A 20,903-nucleotide genomic window follows, 5' to 3' on the forward strand; every position below is an offset into this window, starting at 1 on the left:
CTGGCTCTTAAGGATGCTAAACTGTATTTAAGTCCTGAAGAAGTGTCTCAGGGATGTAAAAATTATAAAGTCTGGATTTTACAGAGCTGGAAACTTGAATTGAGGACTGCCCGGACTGTCACCCATTTGTTCTACACTCCATTTGAGTCAGCATCATCTTTATTTCAAAATAACATTTTTATTATATAAAAATGTAAAAAATCCAGCAAAACCAGAAATACGGATATATTTTCCTGGGCTTTCACACCTGTTGATTTTTATTCGCATCTCATTTTCAATACAATTTACAACAATGTCCCCGTTTCCAGTCTGATTATACACGTGCTAAGTGACAGAAAGGTCTGGAATAAATACATTAAAAAAGAGGCAAAGCTGTGAAACCAAGCGGCATGCATAGGTCCTTCCTATGAAGGAGGACGAAGTGTGGGGAATGGAGTAAGGTGATGCGGCAGGAGTTTCAGCCGAGCTCCTCAGTCGTCCTTGTCCTTTGCCCCGTGCTTGAGAATGCGTGTGAACTCGATGTAGTTGAAGTTCCCCTTCTTGTCGATGGGGGCCTCCCTGTACAGCTCATCCACTTCCTCATCTGTGAAGCGGTCGCCCATGGTGGTCAGCAGCTCCCTCAGGTAGTCCTCCTGGATGGTGCCTGGGGCCACAAAGGACAGACTCACAGATGCTTCCCGGCACAATTCTAAACCAAACCAGCCTGTTTCCACACTCTCCTCATCCACCGCTCACCACTGCTTCCAACCCCTCTGGGGTTCTTTACTAATACTAAAGGATTTTAAGAGCTTCAAAATGGAAAGATGGCTCAGGATGAGAGCACAGGCTGCTCTTCTGGAGGAGCAGAGGTTCGATCCTCAGCACCCACATAGCGGCTTACAACCATCTGTAACTTCAGTTCCCAGGGAACTGACGCCTGAGGGTACCAGACACACACACATACGCACAGGCAAAAATTCTACACAGAGGAAGGAAATACATATATTTTAAAAACTGTAGTATAGCGGGCTGCAGAGATGGCTCAGCAGTTAAGAACACTGCCTGCTCTTCCAGAGGTCCTGAGTTCCATTCCCAGCACCCACATGGTGGCTCACGACAACCATCTATAATGAGATCTGGTGCCCTCTTCTGGCATGCAGGTGTATATTCAGACAGAGTACTCTATTGAAATATTAGTCAGCTAATTAATTAATTAATACAACAACAAAAACGCAGCATAGGAATATAAAGTCAAATAAAGTAAGAGGAGAACAAAAGGCAGTGTCAGCCAGAGCAGTGGTGCAGGGGGACAGCAGTGTGCCAGGAAGAGTAGGGCGAGGAGGGACACGAGGTGACCGTGAGACCCAGCAGAAGGTTAATACGGAGCAAATGGAGGAGAGACTCAGGAAGGAAGGAATGAGACAACACAGGTGGAACTTGAATGGCTTTTTACGTTAAAGTGTGCATCTCCAAGGGGCAGGAAATGAAGACAAAACAGAGCAAAGCCCCCAGAGACACAGAACAGCTCAAACGTTCACACTGCGAACTGGGCTTCTCAGAGAAACTGAGAGTCCCCGAAAGAACAGTTTTCACTGTCTGCGACTAACGGACGCTAAATACTTATGGTTTTCTTAGGGAGCTTGAAGGTAAATTCAAAGGTGAACAAGACAGGCTGCCACTTTAGGGCCTACACCAGCTCTGTGCAAGGCCGTATCTGGCTGCACTGCCCTATTTAAAACAGCAGGGTAGAGACTGTGAAAACTGTGCCCGCGGCCCCTAAAATGAAGACGGACAGAAACACACAAGAAGCGTTACCTGTTGCTTCCTCGTCAAAGCAAGCGAAGGCATTTCTGATGACATCCTCAGGATCTGTGCCGTTGAGCTTCTCACCAAACATGGTGAGGAACATGGTGAAGTTGATGGGGCCTGGAGCCTCGTTCATCATGGCGTCCAGGTAGGCGTCGGTGGGATTCTTCCCTGTAAGAGTGCACACGGCAACAAAGGCCAAGCCCAGTTCAGTCAGCCATCTGGCTACCGTTACACCGCCAAACACATTTTTACAGGGTTTATTACACTTATTTTGTGCGTGCGCACATCACATGTGTGGAGCTCTACGGACAATTTTCAGGAGTTGGTTCTCTCCTTCCACAGGAGTTCTGGGGTCACAGCCCTCAGGTGGAAGGCAAAAGCAGCTTCCTGTGCTGAGCCAGCTTGAATCCTGCCAGTGTCTCCATCACTTCTCATTAAAAAACCAAAACCCTCAAACTTTGACAGGAAACACACATTCTCTCACACTGAACACTGATTCTATATTGGTTCATTGGGGTTGTTATTTCAATACCAGCTATTAAAAGAAAAATCAACATTAATGTTTCTAATTATGACACAGTTGTCTGGGAACTGGTATGCTTCAAAACTGTTTACAAGCTGATCATCTGGGCTAAAACTATTAGGTCAGTTTGGGACTTGAAGCTTCTTTTGGACAATACTGAAGCACTGTCTGCCAAGTGCAACCGTCCTGCCTCATCCTCCTGCATGCTGACGGATGAGCCACCCTGCCGGACTCCAGTGCCCACAGTCTTGTTTGTAAAGAGAAACCTGGATCTCAGTTCCCACGGAAAGCCAATCTTAAGACCCCAGCCAGAGAACCCCACAGCGAGGGGCAGCATCTACAGAGAAGGGATTTGAAAACCAGGTCATCCCTGGCTGGACAAGGTGGAAGATCTGGAACTCGAACCCAGACCCCAGAACCCAGACCCCACGCTTGGTGCCAGTGGCCCCCATCCAGCTCCTTTATCTTTGGCCTGTGAAAAGGACTGGCTGACCTCAGGCTCTCAAAAGGGCCTTTAGTCACGAGGCTGACAGACGGGAAAAGGATGTGTTGATGGGATCTTCGGATTTAGATCCGGAGCATCACAGAACTATACCAGACTAAAACCTGAGGACAGTCCTCTGCAGGATCTGGGTGAAATTTAAACAGCACAGGAATGGCTACTCTGCCCCAGCACACCTACTCAGCTCACCTGTCCTAACGGAGCCCCTGACCAAGTCCAAGTACGCAAAAAGCCTACTTTCCTGTGCGCGGATCTAAGCCATCTCTGGCAGCATTGTGAGCACTGTAACCCAGAGATTCAAGAATATTCACTGAAGGAAACAAGAATCGAAAATGGATCATGTGTGTGTGTGCACGCATAGGTAGAGCCTATGTACAGAACAGAGAACAACTTCCAGGAGCCGGGCCTCTCCACCCTGGGGCTGACACTGAGGTCACCAGGTCTGGCAGTGTGTGGGTTACCTGCTGAGCCATCTCATCAGCACCCTCGATGGTTTTTAGAAAAAAATTAGCTTACTTTCTTTTTAATTATAGAAAACCTTACTAGGGAAGTCTCTTCCTGGGGTCCATTTTTAAGTAACTGCCCTCCCTTCTCAGACACCACTGTCAGTTATGAGTGTTACCTCTTTGTTCATGGCCTGTTGTCTAACACAGGATGTTACTAGCTGCATTTGTACTGAGACATCTGATCGTTTACACCTAGTCACCAATAACACACACACATACACGCACACACGGCTTTCATACTAACATATACACACAGACACGGCTTTCAGGCTCACAACAACACAGGCACACACAGATGCACACACACACAGCTTTCAGGCTCACACCGACACAGACACACATGGCTTTCAGGCTCACACCAACATAAACACACACAGACACATACACACAGCCTTCAGGCTCACACCGCACATCTACTTAGCTAACAGGAACAGTACTGCCAGGTCCTCACCCTGCAGTTGATTCCCTTCACACCTGGCCTGGATCTAACAAGGCCCCTCCCACACTTGAGAGCCTTTCAAAGGCCATCTGGGAAAAGGACTGAATCATTACAAATGACTCAGAGATGAATCACACCAGGAAAATGCACATAAAAGGCTACCTAGAGAAGCAAGCATGTCGTGCAGGTCCTCCTTGTCGATGAAGCCATCCCTGTTCTGGTCGATCATGTTGAACGCCTCTTTGAACTCTTGGATCTGGGACTGGTCAAACATGGCGAACACGTTGGATGTTGCGCGCTGAGGGCGCTTCTTGGTGGTCTTGGTCTTTGCCTTTTTGCTCGACATGGTGGCGGTTTAAATCTGAAATTAAACAAAGCAACATGTAACACGTAAAGCAAAAGGGTATATACACACACACCTAATACTAATGAATAAAAATATCTTTCTCTTTCTTTTTTAAAACAGGAGGCCTGGAACTCACAAAGATCCATCTGTCTCTGACTCCCAGGTACTGGGAGTAAAGTTGTGTGCCACTGTGCCCAGCTAGAGAAAAAAAATCTCAATAAAGATATTTACTTAAATCAGGTAGGAATAAGTACATCCAAGCTTATTTCAAGGTGACAGTTAAAGTGGATTTTAAAAGTACATGTTAAGAGAATTTATCAGTGTACTTTCCATCACCTTTCACAAGACTAATTTCTTTTTTTTGAGACAAGGTTTCTTCTATGTAGCCCTGTTTGTCCTGGAACTCACTCTGTAGTCGAGGCCTACCTCTGCCTATGAGCACTGGAATTAAAGGTGTGGGCCACCACCACCCAGCAAGACTAGTTTCTTTTAAGAATTAGCTTTTATTTTTAACCATGTGTGTACATGTTTGTCTCTGTGTGGGTGTGTGCACATGAATGCAGGTGCCCACAGAGGCCAGAGAAGGGGCCAGAGCCCCCAGAGCTGCAGTTACAGGCACTACATGCTCCCAATGCAGAAGCTGTATCTGCCCTAACCACTCGGCCATCTCTCCTGCTCCAAGACTACTCTTCATCCACTGGAGTTTATAGAAATCTATATAACAGGGGCTGAGTCCGATGTGTCAAGACCTCTTTGAGGGAACAGCGCTCCTACACATAAACCTCCTACCCTTGCTAGGCTCAGTTTTCCCATTAACCCTCAAAACAGCCAAATATGACAGGTGCTTTTATCGTTCCCACTTCACTGCCAATATGAAACAATCTCCCTGGACCCCAACTGTTCATTACCAAAACACACTACCCATGACACTGAGTGAGTGATGAGAACTAAGTGGATACTGCACACAGAACTAGGCAGCCAAATGTGCTCACATTTGAAATACATCATCTGCTGGGCATGGTGGTGCACATCCTCAGCCTAGCACTTGAGAGATAGAGGCAGGCGATTTCTGTGAGTTCGAAGCCAGCCTGGTCTAAAGAGTGAGTTCTAGCACAGCCAGGACTACAGAGAGAAACCTGGCCTCAAAACAAACAAATATACAAACAAACAAAAAAATATATCATTCAAGCCTAATTTCCTCTTCTAGACATCCAAGCTACCCCTGCATTCCCCCCACTTGACAATTTCCAAACGTCAGTTAATTGTTTCCATTTTATCATCTTCCCAGTCATTTCTAGAGTCTCTGTAAGTAGTTACCTCCCCTCTGACAGCCACCATCAACTTAACTGGTAAACAGAATGATAATTTCCATCTCTATCTTTATTTTATTATTTTTTAGCACCCCCACTTCTTAAAATATAGGGTCTCATCTAGGTCTTGAATTCACTATGTAGCTCAGGATATCTTAAACTCCTGGTCCGCTCACCTCTGTCTGGGATTATAGGCATGATCCATGTCCTGGCTGCATTTTAAACACCATAAATGCATGTATGATCATTTTTCGGCCAATGACAGACAGCATATACCCTGGTATATTCCACACAGTCTTGGTCTGCAGTAAGCTGTTCTTTCTGGGTTTGTGTATGTAAACTCTTTGTTGTTTGCAGACTGATGAGACTATCTAACAGTTTGATTCTCAGAATCTATCCCAATTACTATACTAGACAGTGCACACTGCAAATAGAACACAGTATTATCAGCTTTGAAGTTAGAAATCAAGTTCAAATAAGTCACAAACAACTAGCTATACATAACTTTGAAATCTTACAAATACCAGGCCTGTTTTCAAAAAAATACTTTTGAGCTTTTACCATTTTTATGTGTTTGCCTTCATGTATATCTGTACACGTGTATACAGTGCCCATGGTGACCAGAAGAGGGCACTGGATCCTCCGGGACTGGCATTACAGAGGGATGTGAGTGTCCATATGCTCCTGGGAATTGAACCCAGGTCCTCTGGAAGGTAGACAGTGCTCTTAACCAATACGCCATCTCTCCAGCCCCTCAGGCCAACTTTTAAAAACATTTTATCATTTTTTAAAATTAAATTATGTATATGTATTTTTTGCCTGCATGATGTACTACCTGGAGACCTGAAGGGGGCGCCAGATATCCTAGAACTGGAGTTACATACAGTTGTGAGCTGCCATACAGATGCTGGGAATCAAATTCAGGTTCTCTGGAGGCACAATGAGAGCTCTTAACCACCGAGTCATTTCTCCAGCTCCAAAGATGATGATAATGATGTGGTGGATATATAAAGTGTGCCTGAAAGTGCAGCTGAGTGTGTGGAGGTCAGAGACAACTTTCAGGAACTGGTTCTCTCTTTTCACTGTGGGATCTAGGATCAAACTCGGGTTGTCATGCTTGTGTGGCAAGAGCTTTTAAAACCCACTGGTAACCGTACCTGCCCCACTCTTTGATCTAATGTTTTACCTCATCTCCACAATTGCCCTATGAGACAGGTGTTCCCTAAATTAAAGAATAAATCCATGACCCCGTGTATTAAGTAACTCAAGGCTGTTAAAGAGGTCTGTGCAGCCATTGCCCTTTGCTCCTGCAATCTTCTGCCTGGGGTTTGCTGTCTCAGGTCACATGGTATGGACTTGGCTTCTACCAGGGCTGAGGTCAGACATGTGGAGAGTTGACCATAGGTACGTCATAAAGCCCGATTTCCCTGGCTGGCAATATCTGCACACTGTGACACATACTGCTAGGAGCAGTTGACACTGTCCATGACTTCACCGGGACAGACAACTGAAGCTGGGTGTTAGGAAGCCTCCTGGATACTGCCCTACAGGGAGAACCACAGCTTTCGGTGAGTTCTGAGAGTCCTAGCAAATCATCAAACCTGAGCTCAATCCCGGGAGCACCTACTTCCAACTGGTGTGGTAAGTGAGGACAGTAGGGAAAAGCTCCCCTCTGAGGCCTCACTGTCGGAGGAGGACAACTAGCCGTCAGCCAGGGCTACTATGACAAACACCATGACCAGACGCATCTTAGGGAGGAACGGGTTCATTTGATCCTGCAAGTCTCAGGTCACACGCCATCACCCTGTCACCGAGGGAAGCCAGGGCAGGACCTCAAGGCAGGAAGTGAAACACAGACCAAGGAGGAGTGCTGCTTACTGGCTTGCTCCTTACGGTTTGCTCAGCCTGCTTTCTTACACAATCTAGGCTCACCCATAGTGAGCTGGGCCCTCGCACAGCAATCATTAATCAAAACACTTCACACACTGGACCAATCACAAAGGCCAATCAGATGGAGGCATCTTCTCAGTTAAGATTTCTTCTTTGCAGGTATGGCTGTGATAAGAAGCAATCAGTACTCTAGCCATGCTAGTTGGTACAAAGAGGGACTTCTGGCTTTGGACTTTCTATTCAGATAACGTCTCCTCTCTTCTTCAATCTAAAACACGCTCCAAAGGTGTACTCAGCTTGCCTTGGCACTGTGCCGAGGTGTACTAGCGTCACGGCCCTGACTCTCAACAGGGAGAGTTGCCTTTCCCACATATCTGTCCTGAATAAACGTTAATTTTCTCCTCTTCCCTGTAACTGAGCTTGATATTTGACTATAGTTCTACAGAAAGTCAAATGAAAAACAGAATGGTCTACTATACTAGCTTGATATTAGATTTTTTTTTCCTTCTTTCTTTCCTTCCTCTCTGGATGCTGCTGCTGCTGCTTTGAGGGTCTCACCTTAGGATTATAATTGTACTAAAACACCATGACTATAAAGCAAGCTGGGCGGGGGGGGGGGGGTTGGCCTACATAGTACACTGAGGGAGGCCAGAGCAGGAGCTCAAACAGGACAGGGCCCTGTAGGCAGGAACTGATGCAGAGGCCGTGGACGGATGCTGCTCACTGGCCAGCTCTCATGGCTTGTTCCACTCACTTTTACAAACCCAGGACGGCCAGCCCTGGGACAGCACCACCCACAACGGGTCAGGCCTTCCCCTATCAACCATTAATTAAGAAAATACTCTGCAGACTTTCAGACAGCCCCATCTTACGGAGGCATTCTCAATCAAGGTTCCCTCTTCTCAGATGACCCAAGCTTTTGTCAGGTTTGATGAAAACTACCCAGAATAGGCTTAAATCCAGGTCCTCCAACATGCTATAATAAGCTCTTCCAATACATTACATCCTCAGCTCCAACGGACTATCTTAAGGCTTTACATCCTGAATCTGTTACATCAAAGTCGTTCTCATGTAAAAAGTGCTGATTTTATTTCAAGATTTAATAGTAGTCTAAAGACAGATTAGTTCTTTCAGCCAATCATCTTTGCAAACTTACTAGAGAGTAACATTTTATTTAAAGCATACTTTGTCTATTGCATTATGCTGAAAGTTAACTCAAAAAAATCCTACATTTTTGAGGTTTAATTAGTTCTTTAAGAAGTCAGTGAGACAGGACCTAGTGCAAACACTTGATTAGGGAGTGTGATCAGTGAAAAAGTGCGTGTGGGGGAGGGGTAGCACACAAAGCTTCAGCTGGCGCAGCAGGCTGATCCCCACAGAAAACAGGAAGGAGGCCAAAGGTGGAGAACAAATCACCAACCAGCCTTTATCAAAACAGGCTGCAGAGCAAACTTAGACCTGACATAACAGGAAAGTTATTCTGTAAAGTTTTGGGGTTTTGTTGTTTCGTTTTGGGCACAACTCTTGGGAAACCCACACCTACTTCTTTAGTATGTACTGTCTTTTTCTAAGCATTCCTCCCTTTGTGCTTGTGTTCAAGTCTCTAGTAAAATGTGTGTGGACACTTGTATGCATCTATGTGAAGGTTGGAGCTGGACAGTGGGTGTCTTCCTCAAATGCTTTCCACTTTAGTTTTGAGGCAGGGTCTCTCATGCTGCCTCACACTTTAGGTGCACTTATGTGTCAGTGTTCCTTCCATGTGGGTGCTAGCTGGGAATCTGAACTCAGAGCCTCACACTTGCATAGCCAAGCACTTTACTGAGTCATTTACCCAGCCCAGCTGAGTTTCCCAAGAAACGCAACTTTGGGCTGCGCATGGTGCTGCACACCTTTAATCCCAGCATGGGCTGTGTGACGGGTTCTAGAACAGCCAGAGCTACATAGTGGAGATCCTGTCTCAAACAATCGCAACAACAAAGGTAACACAACTCTGTTATGCATACATACACACACAACACACACACGTTTAGAGTCTTACTATGTTTGTAGCTTAGCTGGCCTTGGATTTACGATCCTCTTGCCTCTGTCTTTTAAGTGCCAAGAGTTTTAGATTTGCAGGGCTGGAGATATAACTCAGTGGTAGAGCCTATATGTACATTCAAGGTCCTGGGTTCAGCCAATCCCCAGAAGCACAAAAGCAAAACACACACACACTCTGCCACCTATAAAAACCAACATACACATCAGCTGAAAAGCAAGCAAAGGTGTGTCAAACCCTCTAATCTGAGAAGTCTGGTACACAGAAAACAACCCCTTTCCCTCGCCTTCCCAGATAACTATCTTGGCTTCCTCCATTCTCTCACCTCCTACTCACTCTTCAGCCCACAGCGACTTCTACCCGACAAACTCAGGACTTCACTGTACTTTCCCCGGCCTGTACTGTACTTGACACAGTCTTGAGCTGGACCGAGGGGAACGCTGCACTCCACCACACAGTTTCGGTTCTCCTTCCTCCAGGATCGCCTCTCCTGGATCTTCTTCTCCACTTGATTCCGCTCCACTGACACATCCAGGTTTCTCATGTCCCAGCATCTACGACAGGGCCTCACAATGCATCCCAGGCTGGTCCAGAATCTTCCAACCCCCGTCCTCCCCAGCTGGGACCACAGGCGCACACACCACCACACCTGGCCCCATGTATGCATTTTTATAGTCTCCAAGGCAATCTCTGCCACTTGGCCAAGTCACAAGTCCCTCCATGGTTTAAAGCTCTTTCCACCAGGCTTTCCTTGTATGATCTCATCAACTCAGTGTCTGGCTCCAAGCATACACCTCCAGGCTTTACCTTGAACTTCAGATTCATATCCAGCTGCCTGGGAAACACGCCCATTTGGACATCCCACAGACACCGCAAAATCAACACACTGAAAACTGAATCCATTGTCCCCTCTCTCAACATTCCTAGCCGTCCAATTTCTCGGTCTGCCCACTCACCCCGACAGGAGGCTAGGATCACCCTCCACAACTCTCTCCCTGCCAGCCAGTGAACAGTCCCTGATGTGCTCAGCCACCTCTGTTCTGTCAGTGCAGAGAGCCCCATTTTCAATACATTCATTTCCAGACAGCTTCTCAAATTCCTGATCCTGCCTCTCCAGTACTGGTACCACAAGCATGTTCTACTACACTTGGTTTAAAAAAAAAATTTTTTTTTTTTTTTTTTTTTTTGATTTGTGTGCCCACACATGCAAATGGATATCGGAGGACAAGGCTTGAGAAATGGTTCCCTCCCACCACATGGGCGATCAATACGGGCTGTCTGTCAGACTTGGCAGAACAGGCCTTTAAGCAGTGACAGACTCCGTCAGCCTCACGCACACCTATTTTATGCGTGCGCACGTATTTATATTTCCCCCTCAGGAGAAAAGGAATTACAAATGAAAGAAGTTTAAAAAGCCCTGTACTAAATGAAACTGTCTGCCTTCCTCATGATGCCACTGAAGACCAGACATGAAATAACTCCCTAAGTTAGCCACAGCAGATGACATTTCTACGTACACACTCTGTCATTCACTTCTAGTTATTTTAACTCACTTAAAACCTTTCAGGGTTACGCACAGAGTTGAGCGGTGGGTTTCTGAGCGGTGAATGTCCTCTGCATTCAGATCATAGGTAAGTGGGATTAATATAAATCCGAACTAGAGTGGAGAAGCTACATGGATAGCATGACCGTAACAGGAGCGACTGAAAAGTAGAAGCCAAAGTCGGGATCGACCATGCAGTGGAACAGGTCAGACTGGGTTTAAAGTGACAGCATCTTCTATTAGCCATGATTTAACAGAGAAAACTCTCTATGTTCAATTATTAATGAAAGTACTTTATAAAGGGGTGTGGACTAACCCAACTCTCTACCTGCAGATTACAGACACAGATGAAAATATCCACAATAAAACAGCCCAGAATGTAAATTACCTTCAATAAAAACAAGAGGCATGTCCTCTTCAAACACTGCACCATTTCTCTACCTTCCCGAGATGGGGTGTTTGTACTGCCGCCATGTCACATGGTGGGCAGGGCTGTGGGCAGCTGGCTTTACAGGTGATGTAGATATCTGATGTCCAAGGCAAAGCATGGGAACGTAGCATTCGCCAGCAGAAATCTGAGAGTTTCACCCTGCCTGGCTGGCTTCCCCAGGCCTGGAAAGATGCTCAGAGCACGTGCTGCAGCAGCCTGCAACATCCCTTTGATGCTTCCCCCAAGTGTTCGCTATCACCATGCGGCCAATGAACACTGCTCTCCCGGCATCGGGCATTGCTCATCTCTGAAGTTTATAAAAAACAATGCCTGAGTCTTTGAAGACATTCCCTAACAGAAAGGGAATGTTGGGAGTGGAGGCCAAGAATTTGGTTTTGAAAAATGCAACAGATGGGAGCTGCAGAGTTGCTTCATTGGCTAGGAGCACTTGTTGTTCTTGCAGATGACCTGGATTCAATTCCAGGCACTCACATGGAGGCTCACAACTGTCTGAACTCTGGTCCCAGGGGATCCAACACCCTCTTCTGATCTCTACAGGCACCATACATGCAAACAAAACACTCATAAACATGGAATAATTAAAAAAATGTTAAATGCACTAGGTGAGTCCAATGTCCAGCTAAGGCTGAAACACTTAGCCCACACTGGCTATTCACATGTCCACTTTCCCCTGGCCTTTCAAAGCTGGTCATTATGGGCAAATGAGGATACAAGAGGCCTGGATACAATTCCAGTTCTGATTCGATCAGCTGTTTGACCTCTGGCTATTTCAGCTATCTTATTTTCTTCATCCATGTAGGAGGTGGCTCATGGGCTCGGAAGACAGCTCTGTTGCTGCTTAACCTTAGAGCATGAGGACCTGAGTTCGAGCCCAGAACCCACATCTGGTGACGCATGCAGGCCAGCGGGAGACTATGTCTCAAACACCATGGGTTGTCCTTTGGCCGCCATATGCGTGTGCACACATACACACACTGAGAGGCAGCTCACAGCCAATAACTGACAGTGAGCAAATTATATGCAGTCTGCAAGAAGTCTTGTTTAGTACCTACCCCAAGATGGCCTTTAGAATATGTCTTCAAAAGTAGCTTGCCAGGTTTTTATTGTGACATTGTACTTCCAAACCTGATTTTCAGATACCTTAAACAACTGCAGAAGGAATCATTAGGTCAGACCCCCAGATTCTTGGGGTAATGAGTACTCAATGACCCCTCCCCATGTTTAGGCTACCTGCATGATTCCTGATGGCACTGAAATTCAGACTCTGAGGCGACCTTCAACAGCTGTCACTGTAAGTCACCCAAAGTGAAGAGCAGACCCAGGTGAGCCACAGTGGATTATGAAATGATGGCGGATGACTGTCACAACAGACATTGCTTGCTTGGTTATGAGTCAATCTGCAGATGCTAGCAAGAGACGGCAGGGAACTGAGGCCTCCTACTAAAGGCCAGCAGCGACTGGCCAGCCATGGGAACCATGGTGACAGTCCTTTAGATGGGGACACGCATACATGACCAAACTACTTGGGGATTCCTGGAATTTAGTAGCCAGGTGTGGTGGCACACGCCTCTGATCCCAGCACCCTGGAGGGAGAGGCAGGTAGATCTCCTCAAGTTCCAGGACAGCTGGGGCCATAAAGACCTTGTCTCCAAACCAAACCAAACCACCACCACCAACAAAAACCCCAGGTACTGCCTTACAAAGCTCAACAAACTTGAGAGCAATGGAAAAGCAGCAATGCCATTTTCTGTGAATTCTTTACTAGTGAGATAAGGAAATGTCTTTGTTTCGGGATTAGAGCCACAGAATTCTAGAGTTCAAAAGGACCAGCCACATGACTGGTAAGACAGTGAGAGAATTTTCACCCCAGTTCGTAGTTCTCTCCCACACAAGTCTTCACTCCACTGTCGTCACTATCCTATTTCCTATTCCTCTACTGCTCTGCAGATTTTTCTCGCTTTCTAATTGCAGCTTTCTTCAAAGTTCTGTGCTTGGATGTGCTTACATGCTGCACGTGAAAGGCTCCCCTCCAACCGGTGCGGCTGCACATCTGTAATCCCAGCACTCCCCAGGCAAAGCCAAGAGGATCGCCAAGTTCAAGGCCAGCCTGGGCTGCTTTGTCTCAAAAACTGAGCCAAACAACACACACCATAAAATCTAAAAATAAAAAAAATTACCACTGACTGTGAGTCAATTAAGGAGAAAAGGGTGAAACTGGTTCTGTGGGCGAAGGAGTCATAAAGAATTTGAATTTTAGGGGCTCAGTCAAGAGTGCACATTGCTCTTGCAAAGAACCAAGAAGGTCTCAGCACCCACTGTGGAGAAGATGGGGAACCACACCAGCCGTAACTGCAGTTCCAGGGGACCCGTGGCTTCCGGGGTACCTATCTGCGTTCACGTACACGTTCCGCCCCACACACATAATTAAAAATATATCTTTACAAAGAGTTCTAGTTTGAGCCCAGCTACACTAGAATGGTCGCTGGGATGCCAAGGACAGATGCTCAAGGTGGGGTCTGTGCAGTGAAGGAGTCTTGATTTTTTAGTACATTCACAGGAGGAGGTGCTGAAGGTAGAGACCAGCTCCAGGGCTACAACTAAGGTCTTTTTAATTTAATTTCACCTTTTCCAGTGTCTGTCAGAGTCTAGAAAGTTCATGGATTCTCACATAATTACTGTAGACAAGATTAGTTATTGTTGAATGACTGAATACAAGAACAGTTTGAAAGCAGCAACCAGAAAGGGAACTAAGTATATAATCAAACTAAAATGCTTCACAAAATTAATCTCATATACTTGATGACTCATAATGCTTATCATATAAACACAGGCTTTTTTTTTTTTTTTAAGTTCCATAATTACCTTTCTCTTAAAAAGGCAAACACCATTTTTACAGCTTTTCTTAACATCAGGAAACTTGCGGCAACTGTGTTTTCTCACACTTGGCACACATGCTCTTTTCTCCCTCACAGGTGTTGTGGGCGTCCTGTGAGTCAGCTCTCTGTCTCTGCTATCTAATCGCTGCTGTAACTGTGAACGCCCATGTTATAACCAAGTAAGTCACAACTGTTAACATCGCTCCAGAAAGTCCCGGAAGTCGACTGTGTACCTTACTCCTAGGCAAATCTTGTTTGGATTTCTTTTCCTTCTCTATTCTTTTTTGAGACTAAAAGCCTTACTACTCGGACCAAAGTGTATTCACACTCAGGACTCTTCTGCCTCAGCTTCCAGAGAGCTAGGATTAGAGGTGTTCATGACCTTGACTGGCTCTTGTCTGGGTTTCTTTAAATTAAATGACAAATGTGTACTTGTGCAGGCCTGACTTCTTTAAATGTACTATTTCTGAGGCTCACGCCCTGTGCTGAGCTTATGACTATCCTCCTCCTGTTTTAAAAATGTTTCACAGTGTGTGGGGATCAAACCCAGGGCCTCAAACACATTAGCTGAGTGCTGTACACTTTATTCTTTTCTACTAATGGGCAGAATTACATTGCCATACAATTTTTTGTTGTTGTTTTGTTTGTTTGTTTGGTTGGTTTTCGAGACAGGATTTCTCTGTGTAGCCCTGGCTGTCCTGGAACTCTACCTGTAGACTAGGCTGTTCTGGAACTGAGAAATCTCCCTGCCTCTGCCTCCCAAGGACACCATCATGCCCAGCCACTGACATACAATTTACAAAGACTTTTTAAAAAAATAGCCTTTTGCCTTTTTGCTTGAATTATACAGTATAGAAGATTGCCTTGGACACGGCAGGTGCCAAATAAATGCTAGGTGAGCCCGAACACACATATGATTTCTTCCCGTCACAAACAGTGTTCCATACACATGTGTTCACGGGTTTGAGCACTCCTAAAAGAAGGCCTTTTTTTAGAGCCCGAGGGCAGGCCAGTACACACTACCTCACTTTGAAGAGACACTTCACAAAACCCGGCCCCTGCTCAGTTCTAGGAAGGACCGTTATTAACCAAGGACAAGCTACAGGTGAGCCCGGCACCGGAGTAAGCGCGCCTCATGCATTGGTAGTCCTCACAACAGCTTCTAACAGGAGCTGGTGTTACACCAACTTCTCAGATAAAAGCCAGCAAGAGGCAGAATGTCTACATAGGGAATCCTAGGACGTATCCCAGCAGGACCCCACCCCCACCCGTGTCCTTCATATCAGCAGCTCCAAGTGCCCACCAAAAAAGCTTTAGGTGAGGCAACCGGCAAGGTGTACCTTGGGGCTCAGATATGTCAAGGAGGGCGCTTGCCATGCCAAATATTCTGAACAGAGGTGTCTTTAAGGTCTCTGGCCTCCTTCTCTTTCATGCAGACACCCTTTCTCGTCCCAAGTCATGGGAAGCACCCAAGAATGAAGTAGCCAGGGCTACACCCCCCCCTCCCCCCATAATGTCTGGAAACAAGTCCAGAGGTGACACCACACCCAAAGCCCACAGGGGCTGACCTGGATATCATGTTTTTCAAGTCAGTTTGCCTCCCCTAAAAATCATACCATCTTCCTCAGAAACTGTCAACACGCCTCCCCCCACCACACACAATAAAGAGGGAACAAGCTTCTAAGGCTGACTTGTTTTCCAGTCTTCCTCCCTCCCTTGCACACAGTGAGTTTTGAACACCTTTCCTCCTGTTATCCGGCTTCTGACAGGTAAGGCGGACTCAGTGGCCAACCTTTTAAGGGAGGATTCGCCTGCCATGTGGAACTTGTCAGAGCCCAATGAAAGATGCTGGGAACCAGGATATGAAAATCTCATCCCTAGACTGCTGGGATCTTTCAGCCCAGCCTTGGGGGACGGACGACAGGCCCCACCCCTGGCTTTCCTAAGCTTGTCCACCATCACCTGGGGATCTGTCCTCAGAAGCGGCAGCTCAGTAAACTCTGGCCTTGCTGGCACATAAACAGAGGTGGCCATCACAGAATGTATCTAACATACCATCCGGAGCAAACAAAACGCTGTGCACTTAGACAGGAAGTGATCAGGGCTGTGTGTGTGTGTGTGTGTGTGTGTAGAATCGAGGGTGTACAGAAAAACAAGACAAAAACTGGTGCCATCATATGAATTCTTTAAGCGATCCCAGGCAAATTACCTCACCTCTCTGGGTACCACTTCCCATGATCATAAACTAAAAACTGTCAGGAGATGCTCTCTGTAGGGCCTCATTGAATTAGAAAATACTGTGGTGTTTCTCGAACACACAGGACTACAGAAAAGCCATCCTTAATCAACCAGATCACCTAAACATCCTCCCACCGTGTTACTTCCTTTTGGAGGAATCTAAAGGACTCCCTAAGGCCTCTTACATAATTTTTCATTTCTCGTCAAATTTTCAAACCACCTATAAAAGGGCCTAACTTAGTTTCTTTATTTGATAGGCTCCAGCCCAGGGCCTTGTGTATGCGAGCCCTACCCTAACCACCTTCCTCTTTTCGAGCTAGCAGTCGTCATTGCTCTGCTTCTTTCCGGCTGGTCTCCCGCGCTTCCTGCACAAACGATAGGAGCTTTTGCTCCTCTTACCACCTATCAGAGATCCACACGGTTCTCCCTCTTGGATCCCTGTTCAAGAAGTTCTCAGTTCTCTCGAGCTTTCTTTGAATTGCCCTTCTCTTACAACGAACTAAATATTTGCAAGACGCAAGGTACAGTAAGAATGTACGGAAATCGGCCCGTGTTAGCGTTTGGTAACCACCGACTCTGAGCACCGGTTCCTGGTTTCCCTAGGCAGGAACCGTGCAGGCGCGGACTTCTCCTCCCCCAGCTAGAACGGATGCGCGCAGCTGACGCTAACACGCAGCTTGGACCTGCGGCAGCGGCAGGTGCAGCAACCCGGAACCAGGTGTCAGTCATCCAGGCGACAGAGCCCAGGACCCCTGGGCCTCGACCAGGGTTCCGCAGCCCAGCAACTGCACCAGGGCCTCGTTCGGAGCCGCCTCCTCTCCGCCCCCCGGAGGCCACGGGCGCGGCCGCGCAGCAAGAGGGACGGCTGCGGCCCGGGGGCGCCCCGAGGGACCGAGAGCCACTCACCAGATCCGACGCTACCAGCTCGCACGAGACGGTTCGACCGGCGACTGCGACCAGCGGGGGATGCGGCGGGACAGTGGCGGCGCCGCACTTCCGGCCCGGGGGCGGGGCGGAAGGAGCACCGGCTGGCTCGGCGCGACCAAGCGCGGCAGGGGGATGCGGAGAGCGTTCCGCGGGGCCCGGGGCCCGGCAGCCCGCGGCGGCGACCGACCTGGCTGCGCAGTCCGACGAGCTCAGCCCGGGGGGCCGCGAGTACGGCTCCCCCCAGCTCGCCTGCACGGCATCCTCCGGCCGCAGCCGCCCCGCCCTCCTGCTGGCCTCCCCTGCTCCCCGCGCTGGTGCGGCGGCCCTTCCGCATTCCTGGGCCGAGGGCGGGGCGCCAGCGCTGGAATTTGACCCGGGTGGGCTGCGGTCCGCCCTGGGTTCGGGGTCCCCGGGCGCCGGCAGCGGCCAGTCCGAGGTTGCCTGACTTAGCAAAGGGCAGTTGGCCGGGTTAAACTGAGTTTTAGATAAACAGTTTTCTGGAGAAGGAATGTAGTGCGGAAGAGGGCGGCGGCTGAGCACTCTCCCGTGAGCTCCAGAAACGCCTACGCTTTTTTGAAATTGCACTCCAGCCAGTGTCCTTTACACTCTCCGTTTCCTACTTTCATTCCTCTTTCAAACACAAAAGGTTTGAGGGTTTTGTTGTTGTTGCTGTTTTGTTTGGTTTTGGTTTTTTAAGACAGGGTTTCTCTGTGTAGCCCTAGCTGTCCTGGACTCGCTCACAGAGATCCGCCTGCCTCTTAACTCCGAGTGCTAGGATCACAGGCGTGGTTTGAGTTATTTTTAAAGACTTGATAGAATTAAGAATACACACACTGCATATGATTTGACTGCATTGTTGAGGACAATTCCAGACCCCCCATACACGCACACCCCATATTGGGATAGTCTAGGTAAGTATCACTATTTTGAAACAATGGATAGTCAATCTAGTAGGACTTTTGATTAAGCACTTTTTTTTTTTTTTTTTTTTTTTTTTGCTGAACGTGTGCCAAATGGTGGGGAGACAAAAATATCTTCCAGGTCGGGGAGTGGTGGTGTATGCCTTTGACTCTAGCTCTCAGGATTAGGACTGTCAGGGTTAGGAGGCAGATGTTAGGTTAGGTGGATCTTTGGGAGTTGGAGGCCAGCCTGGTCTACAGAACTAGTTCCAAGACAGCCAAGGCTACACAGAGAAACTTCGACCCCCCCCCCCAAAAAAAAAAAATTCCTAGAAGATAGGAACACTATGTGTGTCCATCACTATTGCACAGAAGTTCTTACAAAACAAAAACACCTTAGGGGCCAGCAAGATGGCTCAGCAGGTAACCTGTCTGGCTGAGTTAGATTCTGGAGACCCACAGAGAACCAACTCCTCCAGGTTGTCCTCTGAGCTCCACAAGCAGGCACCAGGGAACATGCAACTCCCTCCCCTGCAACAAAATGCACGGTTAAAATGTAAAATAACCCCCAAAATAAACAGAAAATGACTTTAAATCGGGGCTTGAAAATCTGGTACTGTTGAATAGGTCAGAGGTGGAAGATACTTTGTTTTTAACAGGCACCAGGGGATGCCATGCTATGTCTGGCCATGAGTATATATTCTTTTCCTTTGATACCATCTGTCCTAAAGAGTTATTGCTTAAATAACTATGTTTCTTATAAAGTGCTGGCTCTTTATGAGTTCCTCACAGGACTCTTCCAAGTCTATCATTACTTCCTAAATCCTCACCTAGGCAATGTAAGATCAGTTACTGAGTAGGATATGGTGGCACATACCTTTAATCCTGGCATCCCAGTGGCAGAGAAACAGGCAAACTTAACACAGCAAAAGCCCCTCTCAAAAAAACAGAGTGTGGCTGTGGGGGTGGGTCAGTGGCTACTATTCAAGCAAGAGAGCCCAAGTTTGAATTCCCAGTTCCCCCATATACAAGGGGACAGGCCCTTTCAGCACGGTCAACCCTTCAGAACTGTTTTCAAGGACCCCAGTGAGCAAAACAAGAATAACTACAATTCAAATATCTGCTGCATTCGCACCTTTTTTTTTTCTTCCCACGTTTCTAATTTTTGTAGCAAACTTAAGAAGCATTCCTAATTCAAACGAGGAAGATGGCATTTTAAAATAACCTGGCCTCATGAAGGCACAGATCTTCTTGGGTACCAGGTGGAACTTATTCAAACATACCCACCTCCAGATACAAGCTGCTTTTATTCGTAAAAATGCCATTACAAACTGCACTAATTCATTTTATAAAGGAATAAATAGGCCAACACAGATTAAGCAGCTTGCCTGAGGCCATAAAGTCATGGTACAGCAAAATTGGGACTTGAAAATGTTGGTACAGGCCTTTAATCCCAGCACTACGGAGACAAAGGCAGGCGGGGGGGGGGGGGGGGGTAGAACTCAGGTTCAAGGCCAGCATGGTCTACAGAGTGAGTTCCAGGAAAGCCAGGGCTACACAAAGAAACCCTGGAAAACAAAACAAACAAGCAGAAAGGAAAAAAATGCAAGTCTGCCAGGGCTCCAAACTTTAGCATCATTCACTATGGTTTCTACATTCAAAACTGCCTGGCAGCTGAGGCAAGCAAAATCTGACTCCTTTAAATTTCTCTAGGCCTTTCTGTGACTTGATGCTACTCGCCTCCCGCCTAAAACTAGCTTTCTCTAACGATTTTTGTGGCCTATGCCTCTTGAAGCCTTCTAGTCTACCCAATCTTTAAACTTGTTGTCCCTCCTCTCCTCAGAATCTGCTCCCACCTGTCTTTTAGGCAGTCGCAGTCACTTCCTGGCCTTAAGTCTCAGGTTCCTTGATCAAATTCAATTTGGGCACTGAAGTCCCAATGGCAACACACGCAGGTGGAGTTTTACCTCGGCTTTTAAGCTAGATGGCTCTGAGGTGGTTCCCCCTGCGAGAACTTTAGAGACTGGGTCTGCTTTCAAGCCCACTACTAGAGGAGAGTCTTAGCGCTCTTTATTGGCGGCTGTTCTTGCTTAAGCAAAGCCTGGCTGTTACACAGAGAATCCTTCTGGCAAATTAAGAGACTTATTTCAAACGGAGTCAACCACCTACTGTTCCCAGTGGTTATTTAAGGGGTTGCCCAGGCAAAAACAGATGTTGCAAAAGGTAATTTCAGGAGTACTCTACCCACATAGTATTTCTACCCACATAGAGTAGAAATAATTTAATTCCTTGTTGAAGATTTGTTAGCAGAGATAGGTTTGAGGTTGGTTTGTTTGTTTTTTTCCTTCAGTAGAAATGGAAAGTCAACAAACAAGACCCTAACACTGACTGAATAAGATGGAAAAAAGTATTTTCGTTAAAACCATGAATGAAATTCAAGCAAGAAATTAGGGCAGATTTCTGTAATTCTGATCTTGAAGGGAGCAAAGGATCATTGCCGCTAGTTGCCCACCCCCGACCTCATTCTACAGGGCTGGCCTCACTGGGCTAAAGCCTCCAGCTCTCCAACCTGCATTTCGTAATTGTTTATCAAATGAGGTAATGGTTTCCTTCAGGAACAGTCTTGT

The 20,903-nt window shown here is 47.0% G+C and overlaps 1 protein-coding gene across 2 annotated transcripts; it reads right to left on the reverse strand.

Moving 5' to 3' along the window:
- Positions 1-224: 224 nt before the first annotated feature.
- Positions 225-17,445, reverse strand: LOC129679197 (myosin regulatory light chain 12B). Of its 2 annotated transcripts, none has more exons than XM_055610127.1 (4): positions 17,357-17,445; positions 3,921-4,119; positions 1,795-1,956; positions 225-643 (listed from the first exon to the last, which is right to left on the reverse strand). In XM_055610127.1, exons 2-4 carry the CDS (start codon positions 4,102-4,104, stop codon positions 471-473), a joined length of 519 nt encoding a protein of 172 aa, XP_055466102.1. In that variant the 5' UTR covers positions 4,105-4,119; positions 17,357-17,445; the 3' UTR covers positions 225-470. The 2 variants fall into 2 exon arrangements, with proteins under 2 accessions (XP_055466102.1, XP_055466103.1); XM_055610128.1 differs by lacking the exon at positions 17,357-17,445 and adding an exon at positions 9,668-9,839.
- Between the last annotated feature and the right edge of the window lie 3,458 nt (positions 17,446-20,903).

Source organism: Psammomys obesus, unplaced genomic scaffold (genome assembly GCF_907164565.1).
Source record: "Psammomys obesus unplaced genomic scaffold, mPsaObe1.curated_primary_1811, whole genome shotgun sequence".
NCBI lineage: Eukaryota > Metazoa > Chordata > Mammalia > Rodentia > Muridae > Psammomys > Psammomys obesus.